This window comes from Ptiloglossa arizonensis, chromosome 5, assembly GCF_051014685.1.
Source record: "Ptiloglossa arizonensis isolate GNS036 chromosome 5, iyPtiAriz1_principal, whole genome shotgun sequence".
NCBI lineage: Eukaryota > Metazoa > Arthropoda > Insecta > Hymenoptera > Colletidae > Ptiloglossa > Ptiloglossa arizonensis.
In genome coordinates this window covers 6,175,853-6,194,619 of record NC_135052.1, presented here as the reverse complement: position 1 = coordinate 6,194,619, position 18,767 = coordinate 6,175,853, and the positions used below count along the sequence as shown (strand labels likewise).

Below are 18,767 nucleotides of genomic sequence, written 5' to 3'. Positions count from 1 at the left end.
CTCCACAAAAATGGAACGAGCCGCATTTTCGAAATTAAGATACGAAAGAAAAAGACGGAAATGAAAATTTAATGATTTTAAATACCCTCGATGTGTCACTGTTATGGGTGCATTCGTGCAGCTGCAAGAAGCAGCTGTTACTTCGCTTGAAACGGGTCCTCATATTTTGGCACATTATTTAATAGTTCTTCATTCTTACGAAACGTGTAAACACATTTCTGAAGACAACCGTCAATCCGAGAAACATATCCTTACGCGTACATTCTATACGGACGATGTTTCTAAACATCATCATTGATCGCAAACATCAGATATTGGAAACTAGTTTTTATATACGATGATTCTTGCGTTCAAATGATTATTATTCCGAAACGGACGATGTTTCTAAACATCATCATTGATCGCAAACATCAGATATTGGAAACTAGTTTTTATATACGATGATTCTTGCGTTCAAATGATCATTATTCCGAAGCGTGTGTACTCGTTTTTGAAACACCGTATAAACACGATGTAACCGATGGTAATATTGAAACGAATACGCAAGAACGATGCGATGTAAAATAAACATTGGACTTGCGACGTACGTTATCGCTCGATAAACAAATGACCGCAATACGCACGAGACGGTCTAAAATCGGACTGGAGTCGCATGTAGCTGGATCAATCACGGAAGGAACTGGGTCTCGACAAGCAACTTAATTGGCTGATCTTAATCGCATTAATGAAAGAGCAAATTAATCAGCATCGTTTCATCTGGGGTCACGATGCGACGACCCATTTCCATCCGCGGTATAGACAATGCAATTGCAGTTGCATGAGCATGACATCTTTTATGGTCTCATTTATCCGGCTTATCAGCCGTTCGACCAATTAAACAAATAAGCTCTCTATGGTTTTATTATTGATTTCGAAGAAACGATTACAAGCATCGTGGCGTACACCAGCGCATTTAATCTAGGCGTAAACGAAAGACGAAGATTTCAATTGCAAGGGTCTCGAACTTGTAAAATCTACAATCACACTGAAAATAATTAAAGAACCGGCCAGTCGATTAACATTTCTTCAAATTTTCCACGAGGTCTACTCGTAAGAAGCGTATTCGACGAAAAGTATCACTATACCAAATATTTAATACCTCTACAAATCTTCCGATTGTTTCGAACGGTATATCACAAACGCGTTAATAATCGAACGATATTTGCTGAAGAAACAGTAAGAGGGTGGTTATATTTGTTTTTCAACTTCGAGCGAGCGTTACGACCCACATCTATCTTCTCCCTTTAGACTTTTTTCCTTCCATTTCAGTTTTCTTCGTTTTGCTCCATTTTCTACAATTTCTACCCCGATGATGGAACTTTAAGCTCTCTCGAAAGCATTACGTCGAAATTACAGAAAGGAAAAAAAAAAAGAAAAGAGAAACACTTCGGATACGAATTCAGCTGTGCACACACAAAAATAACTTCCTTTACCACGCTGTCTAATCAATATAGTAAGAAAGAGAGTTCGAGAGGAACTATAAATCTTCCAGTGGACGCCCATAAAACGCTTTTTCCCGACCTTTCCAGTCACGTTATTCTCATTTACGGCACTCAAGCAACGCTAGAAGAAACATGTGTCGAACGTAGTGTCGGCAGGACAACAATGCAATTTTCTCGAAGCTGCGTGTAGGTGAACCTTACCATATGGTGGACAGAACGGTTGACTTTGGGAAGAATCGACGAAACAGTTGGATGGACAGAAGACAAGATGTCGGCGTGTCGAAGATTAGCGAAGGATACGAACAGATTTCTGAAAATCCACGTTGGAAATTTCAACGAGCTTCGAGCGTGTTGCACCACGTGCTAGACAATGTCCAAATCTCTTTACGTTTCATCTACACGTTCACGTTCAACCTCAGACAAGTAATAGTACGAAAGAGGACTATTTCAAAAAAAAAAAAAAACGTTACGCAGAGGCCATATACATTTTTGGCAATAAAAAATATTTTCATTACGTGCGAATAATTTCTCCGAAGTTTCACGGGGCGTTCGAGTCGAAATGTAAACAAATTCCTGAAGAATATTTGATCGTTCGTGTTCGATCGAAAACATACGTACTCGATATAGTTCTCCTACTACCGAATTTACGTGTTAGAAGGAACTCTGCATCGTTTCAACTATCGACACAGTGGTCGCATTGTTTTCAGTCCGAAGTTCCTTCCACTCGGTGATAGGCTTCACAATAGAGATACACAGTCCCGCGTACACCTACACGACCAGCATATTAAGAATATTTATTGCACATGGCACGTATACTCGGGATATTCCCGTCTCGCACGCGTAACCGCAATTGTGATTTCAAGTGTTTCGTGAATCAATCGGTGGCGCAGCGTGACACCGACACGCGATACTCGATGCAAAACCGAATCGATGTAAAAACTACGAAACGATGTAAAAACCGCGACAAATCGTCCTCGAGTCGCACTCGAAGAACGCGTGAACGCTGGAAAAGGATTTATACCGTGCTGAAATTTCAATTTACAACAATTTATTCGAGCAGGCGTCAACACCGATATTCGTTGACGTCGATTATGACAAAAACGTCAGACTCGGTAGCTACCAATACTTCCCGATACGAAAATGTCTATATCGATACTCTATATTCGAACAAATCGTTGTTTGTTATTTTTTTAAGAAAACTACAACGTTACCGTCGTTACGTCGATAGAATTGAATATCTCTGAGATTATTACCCGTATGCGTTTAAACGACCGAAGAAACCGACTTTGCGATTTTCATTCCGGCGAATAGTTAATATTTATTTACACGATTGGCTCGCGTTAACCCTTTCTACTCGAGAGGTGATCCTCGAGTAACTTAATTCGGTGTACCTTCTCCAATTTGGAAAACCATCGTAGTTTTGAATTGAAATTACTCCATTCTTGTAAGATTACTCGATTACTCCATTCTTGTAAGATGTAAACATATGTATACGAAACGTTGAAATGAAAATGTTCCGTTTTAAATGAATTACACGATTCGAAGGATTTCGTCGAGTTGTTAGTTTCTGGTAGCAGAAAAGCTTCGAGTGCAAATGAGTTAAAACACACGCGTATCGAGGTATCTTTAGATAAAGTTTCGTTCGTGTTCGATAATCGTGAAAGAAAATTGGTCCGATTCTTTTGAAGAGAGAAGAGTCAAGATTTGCGCCACCCTTGTCCCACCCTGATCGCGGTACCGACACACCGGTGGTTGTTCTACGATGGCCGTAGGAAATGCGCGCTTCTAAATCGCTTAACTAGCCGTTTCAATTGCTCTCTTGCGTGGTCAATGCTTAATGACTTTCACGTACGTGTCATTACGTCACTCACGTCGCTAGGAAACGAGCTGCGCTACGCACGTGACGCAAAAATCTCGTGAACAAACATCGCCTGTCGTCTGTTAAGTCACGTTTAACGGTGAGTGTGTGTCTCGGAGAATAATTATCACGGAGCATCAGCCGGCGTCGATTAATTACAGAAATTGACTACGTCGTGGGTACTCTCGAATTAATGTACGACGATATTCAACGAAGCAATTGAGAAAATAGCATGCGAAGGTGAGACTACAAGTATGATAAACGATCGAGAATCATGGCACCGCGGTTCTCAAGTGCGGTCTTTAAATCGTACGACAATTTTCACCGCGCGTCGCTACGGAACATTCGGTTCGCAACGTATATCGGCAATAACGGTCGTTCTCGCGGCGATAGGACGAGCCTGATTAACAAACATCGTTTCGCGCGTTAAAAAAATCCACTACCGTGGCAAAATTATAGATTTCGAGCGAGATCGAAGGCTACGGAACAGCAGGAGAATTGGGTGCAGTAGCAAACCAGTAACTCATTTACCAAAGTTCTCGTTTTCTTTATTTTAACACCGGACCTTTACCACCTGGCCCCGCAGCCGCGCGCAAGCGTGTCGTGCACGTGTGTAAGAGCATTTGCACACGTGTTTGCATGCGGCCAGGTAAAGGTAATAGGCCCCCGAGGCTGTCGGCTCTCTTCTGGATAATGACACAGCCAGAGCTTCGGGCACGTGCCTCACGCGATCCCCATTATCTCGATCCTCCGCCTTCTTTCTTCCTCTTCTTCCCTTTTCGAGGGAAGTTTGCGCACACCTTCCTCTGACTCTTCGTTTCCTCCATTTTCGGCGCACGTTTACGAAAACCGAATCGTTCTTTAAAGAAAAACAAAGTTTCCCTGAACGTTTATAATATTTATTGCTCCGTTTTTTGTTTTCTTTTGCTTTCAGGATTTTGCAAGTTTGCGCATACCTTCCTTTGAATCTTCGTTTCCTCCATTTTCGGCGCACGTTTACGAAAACCGAATCGTTCTTTAAAGAAAAACAAAGTTTCACAAACGTTTATAATATTTACTGCTCCGTTTTTTGTTTTCTTTTGCATTCACGATTTTGCAAGTTTGCGCAAACCTTCCTCTGACTCTTCGTTTCCTCGATTTTCGGCGCCCGTTTACGAAAACCGAATCGTTCTTTAAAGAAAAACAAAGTTTCCCTGAACGTTTATAATATTTATTGCTCCGTTTTTTGTTTTCTTTTGCTCTCAGGATTTTGCAAGTTTGCGCAAATCTTCCTCTGACTCTTCGTTTCCTCGATTTTCGGCGCCCGTTTACGAAAACCAAATCGTTCTTTAAAGAAAAACAAAGTTTCCCTGAACGTTTATAATATTTATTGCTCCGTTTTTTGTTTTCTTTTGCTCTCAGGATTTTGCAAGTTTGCGCAAATCTTCCTTTGAATCTTCGTTTCCTCGATTTTTGGCGCCCGTTTACGAAAACCGAATCGTTCTTTAGAGGAAACCAAAGTTTCCCGAACGTTTATAATATTTATTGCTCTGTTTTTTGTTTTCTTTTGCGTTCACGATTTTGCAAGTTTGCGCAAACCTTCCTCTGACTCTTCGTTTCCTCGATTTTGGGCGCCCGTTTACGTAAGTCAAATCGTTCTTTAGAAGAAACCAAAGTTTCCCGAACGTTTATAATATTTATTGCTCCGTTTTTTGTTTTCTTTTGCCTTCAGGATTTTGCAAGTTTGCGCAAACGTTCCTCTGACTCTTCGTTTTCTCGATTTTCGGCGCCCGTTTACAAAAACCGAATCGTTCTTTAAAGAAAAACAAAGTTTTTTGTTTTCTTTTGCGTTCACGATTTTGCAAGTTTGCGCAAACCTTCCTTTGAATCTTCGTTTCCTCGATTTTCGGCGCCCGTTTACGAAAACCGAATCGTTCTTTAGAGGAAACCAAAGTTTCCCGAACGTTTATAATATTTATTACTCCGTTTTTTGTTTCCTTTTGCTTTCACGATTTCGTTACATCGTACTTGTATAAAAGAAAAGAAAGAAAAAAATGAAATATAAATATTTGCTATGTTCCAACATAGTAGCAGTGTTGAACAAAAATCAACGAACCGGGCGTTTGTAATATTTATTGCTCTAAGTTTTTTATACTCGGTAATAAATAATCACGAGCGTGATTAATAACAATTATTTTTGTAATCGATTAGTTGCACTCGTGTGGACATTAATCGCAAACTTCCTCTTTAATCTACAATGTTAAATCGATCATTTCTAATCTCTCGACGAAAGATTGCTTTGACTTTTACTAATATATTTTAACTCATCTATTACTAAACCTATCGATTCAATCGTAATCAAAAGCGTAATCGTTTCGTGAATAATGATTAACAAGTTAATCACACCGAACGATTAGATTCGCTTTCCTTATTTCTCTTACTCGTTAATCACATTTACCGATTACTCGGTAATAAATAATCACGATCGTGATTAAACGACAATCGTAATCGGTGAAATTACATTCTACCCGATACTGAGTGCCACGTTGAAGTTTTTCGTCCATATACAATCTAGACGTATGAATACAGCCGTAACAAACACCAACGATACCATTTAGTTGCTATTAAAATAAAAATGTTCACACGCCAATCGTGTTACAATTACTAGAACGCTCTTCACGAAACACGAGCAAACATAAGAAAAAATATTTCATTTTTACAATTTAACAAACGTTTCCAACGCTACGGACACCGACAAGATTTGCTATAACTGGTACATCGTATATTCCTCCGTAATCGTAAACCTCTTTGAAAAACTGCGCTCTTTTATACTTCTCGGTCCAGAGCGTTGCAACTTGTCAATTTTACGATATCGTTTAAATCGAGAAAGAAAAAGAGAACGAGCGCAGTCTCGTTCGAAGACTTTCAACCTAATTAAACACGCGTCAACGGGGCAACCGCTGCGGGATCATTGACAGCGATCTCCGTGGAAAAGAAACGAAATTAGCAATCTGCGTCGTCAGGATCCGTCAGTATCAACGCTGGCTCGACGCGAATCGATAATCGATCGGTAGGTGTGCCAGGTATGCCGAGGTGGGCGGCGAGCAAGAGAAAAGACCGATGGACGAATAAAAAGCGATGAATAACGCGCTGTCTTAGGAGGACTCTCATACTTAACTCGACTGAAAGATCACGGTGCTCACGATCGTTCTTGGCTACCGTTTAAATCTTCGTTTACACTGCTCCGCGGATCGTTCCTCGCACGATCCACCGTATATCATGGTTTTACTGCGCGCTACCGACCGTGGACTTTCTTGGCGCCGGGATGCTTCGAAAAATTAAGACGAGCCGGGGCGCCTTCATATTTAACCCCGAGTGATTTTCAACGGGTGAATCGCGATATAAATTTGAATAACGACCGCGTTCCCATGGAAAATCGAGATTCGGCCCGTTAAAATCTATGAAACCTTCTTCTCCGCTCTACGGGATATCTTTGATCTCGGCAATTGTGAAATTGAAATTTTCGTAAAAGTTACCAAAACAATGGATTCTTTAACAGCATGGTCACCACGAGTCGATGTATTTTAAATAATTGTAACCGATCTTAGACGCACAAACGTATCGAGATCTTCGCGTTAACGACTTAATCTTTTCACATCTTGCGCGAGGTTTCCTTTATGAAATGCGTTCACGTGTTTCATAGACTCGAAACGAAATAGTACCAAACCGGAGATAAAAAAGTAGAAACGTTTAGTGTGATTCACGCGCAAATTACTTAAAAGCGGAAAGTGTACAACCGATAGGCAACGATCCACCCTAACCTTTGTTTTGTTTCGTCAACCGGAAACGAGGAAATTGAATTCTCGCTTCCTCTTCCAGCGACACGCTCTTGTAAGCACCAGTTTCGAACGAACGTGAAGTCCGTGTCTACGAGTTGCAAGATTTTACGCAGGAAAGTCGAAGATAACTCGATACGATGTACCGAAAAATAATCATAGAGAACTGTGCAGACGAAGCTACTGCTGAGTAACATTTACGAACTCGTGATCCATATTTTATGATACCAAATCGTATCATAACCAAATCGTGTTTCCTGTACCTCTCGTATCGTTACGACTGATTAATCGTGAAAACTTTCCAGAAAAAATCGATCCAATCTGTAATAATAATCGTAACGTATGTATGAAATAAATTTGAAAAATTCTACAATGAATCTACATTCAAGAAAACGTAAACACGTCGGAGAGAACCGCGTGTTACGATATTTTGAAAATAGCAAACGCAAAATAAAATCAGTACTTCATTTATTCTCTATACTTTTCGTTAACTATACTTTTCATACATTTACCACTGATTTATACCGAGTAACAGCGATTCGTTAACACTAAAACTATCAACGGTGAACGTATCGCTATTGTAATCTATTCTAAAATACATACGTATCTTCGAAGTTAGTCGGGGAAAAGGCAAATTAATTTACGAGTACCGTCAGTTGTCTATTTTGACAATTGTCCGAATATTGTAAGAAAAGATACGGTCGATAATCGAGTAATTTTAAAACGAACTTCGAAACAAGTCAAATCGACCATTCTGGTAGTTCGAGTGTTACAGAGGTACGATTTAGGTCATTGATGCACGTTAGGTGACACTTCCCTGTACAATTTACGAATGAAAAATCCCAAACGTGGTGTATAAACATCCGTGACAATAACCGAAGAAAAATGAGAAAACCGAAGACGAGGAAAGAGTACGGTGATCTCGAGTGACTGTTCATAATTCATCGACCGTCGCTCATTTTGCTCGAAGACCACGAAACAGCGATTCGCAAACCCTGACAAGGTCTTATCGCGTGGAAGCGGACTGTGATAAGGACCATATTTCCCGGAATTCTCGGCGAAAAGTCAGGGCGCGTATAATAGAAATTCTAACGGACAAAGAGAAACTAGTTTCGCTTCGAAGAAGCAACCATACGTCGAGGTTCTCCTCTATCGCTGATAATTAATTCGAGCGACCGAACAGAGGAGACGAAGACGAAGACTCTGTTATCGGTTTCTTGTTGGTCGTTTCGACATTTTCGCGGCGAGTTTTATCGTCGCGTAACGGCCGCGAACGTCTTCGAGTCGTGAAATAATTTTTATATTTAGCGCACGACTCGGCTCGCCGCATGCGGCGCGAGTAATCGAATCCGGGAAAACGAGTCATCGGAAGGCTACAATGAGACGCGTCACACCTCGATTAGTACCTGCTCGACGTCGTCATTTTTTTTCTCGGTATACGAGGATCGCAGTCCAACGCGTCTTTTAAAGGCTTGAACGCGAGAGCGAACGACTCGTAATTCGGCTACCGAATCGTTCGCCATGATCGTGCTGGAGATCATAGGAGAGAGCTGGGGATCAATATTTCGAAATATATTCGGTTGTACGACGAAAATCTTTCTTCCGTGCGCGGAATAACCAAAGAATCAATAGTTCGTTTCTTTCGATTCAAAGAAAGAATATGTAATTTAATAAAATTTTATAAAATTGCAAGAATATGTGATTTAATAAAATTTTATAAAATTACAAGAATATGTAATTTAATAAAATTTTATAAAATTACAAGAATATGTAATTTAATAAAATTTTATAAAATTACAAGAATATGTAATTTAATAAAAGGTTTATACGCTCTGAAAAAATCGTGTTTCATTTTCACCGAAAAAGAAGCGAAACGACTTTCCGAACAACCCGATAAAGTAAATAATTAATATATAATCTCAATTATTATAAATATATATCAATTATTATAAATATATAATAAATAATAAGTTTTCAGGTATACAAGGTAAAATGACATTTGGAACACGCTCGTCTATCGTATTTATGTAAACGTAAAATAAACGTCCGCATAATTAAAGAAAATAACTCCGCTGTACACAAAAGTGAACTTTTCTTGCTATTTTTAAACTGTGATGTAAATGTAAATACTCCTTTAGCAAATATCTTCTCGTTTCTTGCTTTAAAACTTCGATTCGATCTTTCTTAAAGAAATACTGAAACAACAAGCATGTTGTTGATGAAAATATTTAATTAAAGTTCGCAAGTGCGATCAGGGGCGATTGTAACACTAGCGTGGTCGGTTTTAACGTTGCAACTTTTACTCGAAAAGTGTGAACGATGGGTAACAAAGGCTCGGAACAAAATTTTTAACAACGAGCAAAAGAAACGAAACTTTATTGACGAAAAATGAAGAGAGAAATCCATGTACAGAATTCAACCTTGAATTTGTACGATCGTTTCGTAAAGCTTTGTCGCGACAGTTTCGACCAGAGGTAAAAAGAAACGAATATCTTTTGCTTCCAACTAATTACAATTTACTTGAATAAATATTTTACTTCTCTAAAATTGAACTCGCGTTACTATCGTTCCCGATGTTACAATCTACCCAGTGTCCAATATATCTTGGATGTTACTCGATCTACAACGAAATTGCTGTGGCTCGAGATCGTCAAATAATTAGGTAACACGTTTGTAGGAGAATTTTTGTTACAAATACGATAACTTTAGCGTAATCGTGTTCCACGGTCAAAGTGTTACTACTGACCCCTCTCTCCCCTAAGACCGCCGCGCGAGTACAACCTGTTCGTCGTGTATAAAATTACGTTTCTCTCGGACCCGCGGGCGATGCTGTAACTTCCGACCGACGATTCTCGCAGTTGCATCTCGCCTCTTAACCCCCCGGTACACCGTACGCCTCTATACGATACACCCACGGCGATCTTAAATGTCAATAACTTATCAATTCGCGATCCAAAGAGCGCTCGATGTTTAGTCGCGTCGTGTGTACGTGTTCGATATAAGTCGCGAAACGCGTAAGTTTCGCGCGGATCCTTCCCCGTTTCGCGTAAACGAGATTTTTCCACGCGAGAAACGTATCGTTTGGAAGAAAAATCGGTAAACTTTCATGGAATCTCGTGAATGAAAAATACGATACTCTTGGAAACGAACGTTCGTTTCACGTATTGACGAAAGTAACGCGCGTGTTCTAAACGGCCGCGTTAAAGGCAACACCCGGTACGTAACCGAGAAAGAGATACGCGGAGTTGTCACGATGTCTAAAAAGTCATCCTGTTATTCAGAGGAGCATATCGTACGACGCGTTCATAGAAACCACAAGCTCCGGATACGAATGTTCCGACCCGACGCAACAATGATCCTATTACACGTACGTGAACGACCGGCTCGGGGACTGTAAGAATACTTCGGATTGGCCCAGATGTATGGAAGATTACGCTGCTCGAACGTCGTCGCAGACAGGCCGTACGAGGACCGATACGGATACCGATTAGATGACATCTTCGTGGTCGTATGCATAAGATCACGACGGGAGACCGAGTCTCAATTTTCTATTCCACGAAGGGTCGTTCGATTGGCGGAGGACGAAAGGTGAGCAAGGTGGAGGTTCATTCAGGAGGATACCGAACCACCGCCAGTGAAATAGTGGATCGAACGTGGAGATTATCGGAGTATTAATCAGAGCAAAGCGAGAGCGACGTGCCGCCCACGTAACGGGGCAGCGATGACCTAACATCCTGTATCACAGCCAACCTCGTGCTCTGAATCCGTCGAACGCGTTTGTCCGAACGGTTCTACATCGGACGCGTTTCTCCACACGGGAAATCGATCACGGAGAAACAGTGGGAGACGAAAGTGAACACCAATTTCGACGATTCTCCATTTTCAACGAGATCGATCTCGCTGATCTTCGTCCTCGAAGATTCGACGCGAACCATACGAATTGATCGCAAGATGGTTCGATAAGTTTTGTCGTTCGATGAAACTTATCGAGCAATCTGGTACTATACCGTTCGATGAGTTTTATCGGATGATAAAGTTTATCGAACAATCTATTACTTGTTAAAGCGTCGAGTGTTAACCTGTAAGTGTTCTTATACGGAAACACATTTTTCTATCGATAGAAAATTGTATCGATACCGAGTACAATGCGACTTCTAGATACGAATTTCAGACACGTCGCAGTGTGCTTCTTTGTGATCTATTTCGTAATAGATCACGAATGAAATGAATTTTCTATTCGTTCGATTCTTCTTGAAACTTGGAACGTTCCCTGAGTTTGTTCATGCGATAAAAAGTGTGTTACTGTACCGTTTTATTTTGCACCGTTGTACACGTGTCTCGATATTATCGGCCTATTCATTGGACGAAAATTGGAAATTTTTGAAAAAACTTTTTCTGAATTTCTCTACAGAAATTCGAGCAAAGATCACTAGGATAACTATCAACTCCAACGTCCTCTTCGCGTTACTGAACTCTTCCCATGCCGTATTTTCCTATCGAATGTAATTGGAAGCTCGGTTAATTTTACTCGCCGTTAATTACAAATCGTTCGCAACGACCTCGAAGATGATACTTGAAACGACAAAATCGCGGATACTCGATCGCTCTGAGATTAAAAGAAACCGTACATTACTCCGCTAGAAAGAAGCAAAGACTTTCTTGCCAATGTAAACACGTCGAAACGACATCGTTTCGAACCAGCGACCGAATATTCAATTACCAAGGGTGAACGAATGTTCTTCAAACGCTGAACGACAACGACCGAGAAAGTCTGTCACGAATGAAGCTCGACGCGCGTGTCCTATGGCCGAACATAAATCGCCCGATTCAAAGGTAGGTACGATTTTCGATCATATATATATATATATCACTGTTAGACTCTATTTTGAGAATTAGTGCGAGAGCGGAACGGTAACACCGCGATGGCGATCGGATGCGTGCGCCTCGCGTTAGATTAACGAGAACGAACGCTCGTAAAGCTTCTACAGGCTGGCCTAAATATACGCGCCTACGAAGTTTCTCATAACGAACGATGTAATCCGGATTTCCTGCGGCTTTGGGTATTCCGAATGCGAGTACGTCTCGTGCTTTATTTTCCTCTGGATCCTGGCCGACTATTGTCTTTCAGGAAACAATGTACAAAGATACTATAGAGGTAACTGGTAAAGACGTTGAGAAGTTACACAACAATTTGAGCGACAGGTATTTCGCGAGGAACTGTAGTCGATTCAGATGTTGACCGTCTTTACGACGTTGTATTTGTACAACTCCACGAGGATAGATAAATTTTAACGGATACGTTTAGTTAGACCCTATCGCGTTGTCTCTTTTGGAGCAGCGTTAACCAGCATGGTTATAAAACTGCCAAACTCTCCGCCTTTCTGCATAGGCTGTCAGGTCAGTAAACCGGTGGCCAAGTATTGTCAGCAAGAGAGACTGTCCAAGTCTGGTAAACAGATGACTGCGAACGTGCAGTTTCCTAGCGATACATTGTAACTGCCAGATGGAACTACCGTAGATCATTGCATTTGGAATTTTTTCCATTGTAGTTTCGATTTGAGAAATCAACGTTCTCGAACGCGCGAATTTTCAGATATAGTCTATTATTCGTCCGCGTGCTATTGCAACAAAGTCGGTATAAGCAATTCGTAACGTTTTGATCCCAACTGTTTGAATTTAACTCAATCCTCCTCGGAAAATGTGTATATACGGGCAATAGTTCCATTCTTTCGCGTTTCCCTTCTTCTCGCATAGTTCTGTCCTACGTTCGTGTAAGTAGATTAGTAAATTTAGGATCGAGTCGAGTCAAGTTACAGAACAGCCGTATTCGCTGAATCTCGCCCTTTCACTTTGCTTCTAGAGATCACGATCATTCTTATGTAGTAGAATCCCGATGTGCGAAAGCAAAGGGTCGAAAATCTGGCAAAGAGTTACGAACGTATCTAGAAAACGTACGAAAGGAGAAGGTACATTGAAAAAGAAGTTATCGTTAAATTACCTCGGATGGTTCGTTATTATATTACCCAACGTGACACGCATAGTCGAGCAGAGTAACAATTTTCAATTTTACTTCGAAAATTGTTCTACTTGAAAATTTAACAATTTTCATCCATCGATCGATAAGATTTTCAGCGATGTGTAATCGATAAATGGATTCTACTTAGAAGCGTGTTTACATTATTGCAACGATATCGAACCTTTCGATACGATTCATTCGAGTGGTCAAATATTTACTATCAGTGTGTATTCTGGTTTCCTTCTTTTTCGTTAACGTTGGAACTACCGACAGACTCCAGTCTGTTAAGGTATTCTTCGTATGTCTTCTAGGAAAATCGATGATCGAGGAAACGGAGTAACTTGTGAAATTGATTCTACGCGTAGGATAGAAAAAATTGTAATGTCTTTTGAAAATATGCTATGGAATTTCGAGTAAATTTCATTGTAAAAGCAGTTGCAACCGCTCATTTTTACCGGTTGGTAGATCTAACATCGATACAGAAAAACAAAATCGTTGGATAAAAAAAAAATATTCGAAGTGTTCGAATATTTACTCTCAGTGTGTATTCTGGTGAATATGACACTTCAAAGTCTCAGTGTCCTTCATTTTTCGTTAACGCTGGAACTACCGACAGACTCCAGTCTATTAAGGTATTCTTCGTACGTCTTCCAGGAAAATCGATGATCGAGGAGAAGAAGGCACTTGTGAATTTCAAGTAAATTTCATTGCAAAAGCAATTGCAACCAGTAATTGTTACCGATTGGTAGATCTAGCGTCGATACGACAGAAAGAAAGTCGTTGGATAAAAAAGAAAGAACGTTCGCGAAGGAATTCGAGCAACGATCGCCAGCTGTTTTCAGGGTACGTTTGGAAACGTGTCATCCGTGGACCGAGCGGAAAGCGATCGAGCGTAACCGAGAGAGATGATCGGTGCATCGTGTAGAAAATCTCGCATAGATCGATCTTCGTGTCGGAAGAGCGGAGGGAATAGAGAATCGCGTCTCCGTCGCGGCGGCTTCAAGCTCCGTTAGAGCTCGAATAAATTATACGGCCGGACCCTGTCGACCTTTCGCGCGGATTTTTCCGCGGACGAGCCGACGTAACCGATGCCATTACCCGCGTTTCCTCGTTCTGTCGGCATTATTTATATCCGTCGTCGCCGTAGGAGCTGGAGCAGAAACGTTTATTCGTGGCCCGCGTGACTCACGAGAGGCTCCCTCGCGAGAAAAACGAAACACCTTCTTCTCTGCTCGTCCGCTCCGCTTCTTGTACTCCGGATCGCGGTAAGGTGGTGAACCCTGGCCAGGGCTGACACCGGTGGAAGGAAGGGTTGGCCCGCCAGACATCGGCCAAGCGAAACACGGTGCTCGATCATACTTATCGCCGACAGATGAAAGTTTATCGTCACCGAGCGGTTACAAGGATCGCGATGAAACGGGAGACAGGCCCGCTCGCCTTGGTCCCGAATGGGGACATAAAAGGAGAGCGGTTCTAGGATCGTCGACGCACCTGTTATTGGGCCTGTCTCGAGCCGGGCTATTGTCTCGGTGAAATTTACGGGAATCACGATTACTTTACCACGATCTTAACAACGACTTTTATCGCGCTCGTAAGTTACGATAACGGAGTTACAAATTAAGGTGAAAGGTGAAAGAGACGAAACACGAAATGGTAAGTATCGCAAATCTTTTCGGTCGTTTTCGACGATAATCGATGGAAGTTGTTCGTTTACATTGCAGTGTTGGAAGATAGTCCGCAAGAGGATACTATCGTTGAACCTAGAACTGCTATGTGAGTACTTGTACGATGAATCTACACGGTAGGTTTACATTTAACAATTGTGGCTTTTCTAAGGTTTAGTTCTCGCGTTGTTTTCCCATAAGTGTTTCTTTTTTCCTTTAGTTGTATTTTCGTCTTTGTATATTCAAGCGTGAGATAATTCTCACGTGAAACTTCACGAGTAATTGTACACATCCTTTTTGTCAATTGCAAAATCTAAATTTTCCACGTAGCTTGGAAAGATGTTTTTCCGTTTGTTCGATACTATGGATAAACAGAGGAAAACACCGTTTCGATTTAAAGAAAGCTTTGATCGGTTTTGTATACGCAGAGCTTTAAATTTAATCGAATATTACCCACGATGATACAAAACCATAGATCGAAGGCATTTTAAATAAATTGTTTTTTCTCCTTTAGTTGTATTTGCATCTTTGTATATTCAAGCGTGAGATAATTCTCACGTGAAACTTCACGAGTAATTGTACACATCCTTTTTGTCAATTGCAAAATCTAAATTTTCCACGTAGCTTGGAAAGATGTTTTTCCGTTTGTTCGATACTATGGATAAACAGAGGAAAACACCGTTTCGATTTAAAGAAAGCTTTGATCGGTTTTGTATACGCAGAGCTTTAAATTTAATCGAATATTACCCACGATGATACAAAACCATAGATCGAAGGCATTTTAAATAAATTGCGCGTCACGATCGCTATAACTTGTAACTGTTAAGAGGATTTAAATAAATCGAGGTCGTACGTGAAAATAAATCTATCGTTGTATTTATTAATAACGAAAGAGAAAAAGCAAAACGTGTCACAATTGTCACTGAAGCTTCGAGCAAAACTTTAACGCGAACACACGAATAAATTAATTACGACACTCTTTAAGAAGGCTCGGTTTGAAATCTAGTGGGAGCACGATTACAGAGATCGAGTGTAATGGTTCAATAGCAGGCATTTGCGAAAGCAAAAATTATACTCTTCTCGCAGTCATCGTGGATAAATGAAAGACAATATTTCATTATCAGATTCCAACCAACGCGACGAAACGATAGGAGCCACTTGCTGCATAGTTTCTTGGACGTGGACTTAAAAGGAGAGTGTGGTCGTCCTAAACTCGTAGGAGTACTACTGTCGTTTATGTATCGATAAACTTCGGGAGATGAGATGCAATTTGTGTTCACTCGTTCTAATTAATCGATAAAAGAGAACACGGGAATGTATTTTTTACGTGCAGCGAAACTTTTCGAATAGATACTCGAATAGAAGTAGAAGACATTTTCTTTTCTTCCTTCGAAATAAATTGATCAAGTAGCAAGTCCTCGTCGAAAACCGTATCTTTACAGAAACGTGTCACGATTAATTACACATCGATACACTTTGCAAATCATCTCGAGACTGAGTCAGTCAGAGTTAATTTCTTCCTTTTTTCTCTCTTATCGTCTCTTAATATAAAAACCTATGATTTATTTATCGATAAACATCGCGAGGTACCGCTTCGCTTTTCCTTTTTTTTTTTTTTTCGTTTCCTAACGAAATCCATTAACCAGAAAAGCTTCGGCACGAATAACCATGTATGTAAACTTTGACTCAGGGTCCACGAGGCATCGTTTTCTCTTTCTTGTTCTTCGAATACATTTATCGCGGACGAAAATGATTCGTGTAAAAAGAATTCCATTCGTACCGCGTCACAATTCAACGTGATCATCGATCTCTTTTCACGGCTAATAAAATCGATGAATTGTACCTACAAAAATAACGCTTACGTAGCGATTCGGTGTGCCTACGATCAGAGGAACTGCACGTTTGCTTTCAAGAACTGAGGATACGTACTGGTTAAATAAGCGGATGACTTTGAATAACGATGACTCAGAGCCGTGAATCGTTCGATACGTGGATTTTTCGAATTATGTGGGTCAATGTTTCCGTGTTACAAAATTTACGGTAATAATACACGCGTGTGCGTACCGAGGGAGGTGAAATTGCCAAATGTGGTCACGTTTCTCGAAATTGTTGAAAGCATATTGGTAACGGACGACGGTGGACATTTCCGTGCGTGTTCCAGCAGGAAACACCATCCTCGTTCGTAACGACGATAAACTCGTCGACGATCTCGGACTTGATCTTAGTTTCTTTGAATTTTCTGTGTCATCGCGTTACGCGTCTAGTTAAACATCGATGAACGCGTTCGTCGACCACAAAAGTATAGCATCGTGACGGCCAATTGGAAGGTATAGAATCGTTCTTTCTTGAACGTTCGTAAAAGTAGCACGCTCACGGACTCGTAACACATTCGATACCAACTGTGTATCCGACGAGGCATTTAAAAGCCAGTAGCAGGGATTTTAAGTGCACGTGACGATTTAAATGGCCAAGGACAATGTTAAGATCAAGTAATTATTTCCTCGAGTCTACGACGCTTCCAATTACGAAATTATGACTCTTGATATCGAAACTGTCCGGAATAGTATTCCACACAGTTGTACAATATCGTTTACGAGACCTATTGCGTTCAGTTTGAGTCTACATACGAACAATAAATAAAATACGTAATGAAAGTAATTGGGGTATTTGATTGATATAGAGGAGCATTTGTCTCCGTGGAGAATTTCTTTGAAACTATTCTCAAAAGAACGAAATGTACGAAATAAAGAAAGCATCGTGCGTCGTAACATGATGCATCGTACAACCCTCGATCACGAATAACTAAAAATACTAACAATAAACGGGAAGTTGGATCATTATTAAAAACAGTAACCGGATATCGATAATCTGTGTCGCATAATAAATGAAATAAGTAAAAACTTATCTAATTTTACTTAAATTATACTCCGTTACGCGACACGGGAATCGACAAATAAAATAATTTAATTTCGATCTATTTTACCTAGTTATTATGTTTTACAATTATCCACCCGATATTCACAGTTATTATGTTTTCTTAAATTATCGTGACCGGATTGTTACCTATCTACTCGAAGAGGATCGGACGAATTATTGGTTCGAATGTCGTAACAAACCACCGAACGTGACCCTGAAAACGTTCAACGTAACTGAAACAATATACACTTAAGCGCGCGAATAAAGATAAGAGAGGACCGTGCGAAAAGATGTCTCAACGACGAAAAGTCGATCGGTGGAATGAATATCTCGCGTAAGACCGAGGTCGTGTCCGTTCCTCGTACAAAGATCGAATTAATTTCTCTTATCGATAAAAGAAAAAACTAAATGAATAAAAAGAACTCACCAGCCTCGGCCGAATCTGTCCCGGTAGACGGACACCGCGAATCCGAACATGGATTTGGTCTCGTTACGGTAAACCGCATAATGTTTCGTTTCCAGATTGAAAGCGTCGGAGCACCAGGGTGGCGAAGCCACGAGGATCAGGCCGACGAGGCCCGCGAGGATGTTCGCGAACCACATACTTTTCCAGTCACTTTCGTGCACGAGCTCGATCAAACTGTCATACGCGAAGCGGCGATCGGTGAAATCGGTACACGGGCGCACACTGCACGCGATCGATCGTCGCAACTGACTGACGATGGGTCAGGGTGCCGGTAGCGGCCGCGCCACAGACGTCATGTGGCTTCTACGATGCCCTCGAGACACTGCGAAGGAGTCACACCGTGAACGACAGACCACCGAACGGGATGCCGGGGTGGGGGAGTTGGCCGACGCAGTCGAAGACGTCTGCTTGACGGACGGTCGCGGACAGACTGAGTCCGTTCTTTCGGTTACTCTTCGCTCTCTTGACTCGCGGGGGCTGCGTGACTCCCACCCACTCTGCACGCGGTTCTCGAAGTTACGCTCCGCTCCGGCGTGCTTGCGTGCCGCAAC

General features: G+C 41.2%; 1 protein-coding gene across 1 annotated transcript in view; it reads right to left on the bottom strand.

Annotated features, from left to right (window-relative positions):
• If (integrin subunit alpha inflated) overlaps nt 1-18,620 on the bottom strand; it is a 134,276-nt gene extending 115,656 nt beyond the window's left edge. The window contains exon 1 of the mRNA XM_076312916.1: nt 18,178-18,620. Within this exon, the coding sequence (XP_076169031.1) occupies nt 18,178-18,353 (176 nt within the window). The 5' untranslated portion in view covers nt 18,354-18,620. The remainder of the gene's footprint in view (nt 1-18,177) is intronic.
• Between the last annotated feature and the right edge of the window lie 147 nt (nt 18,621-18,767).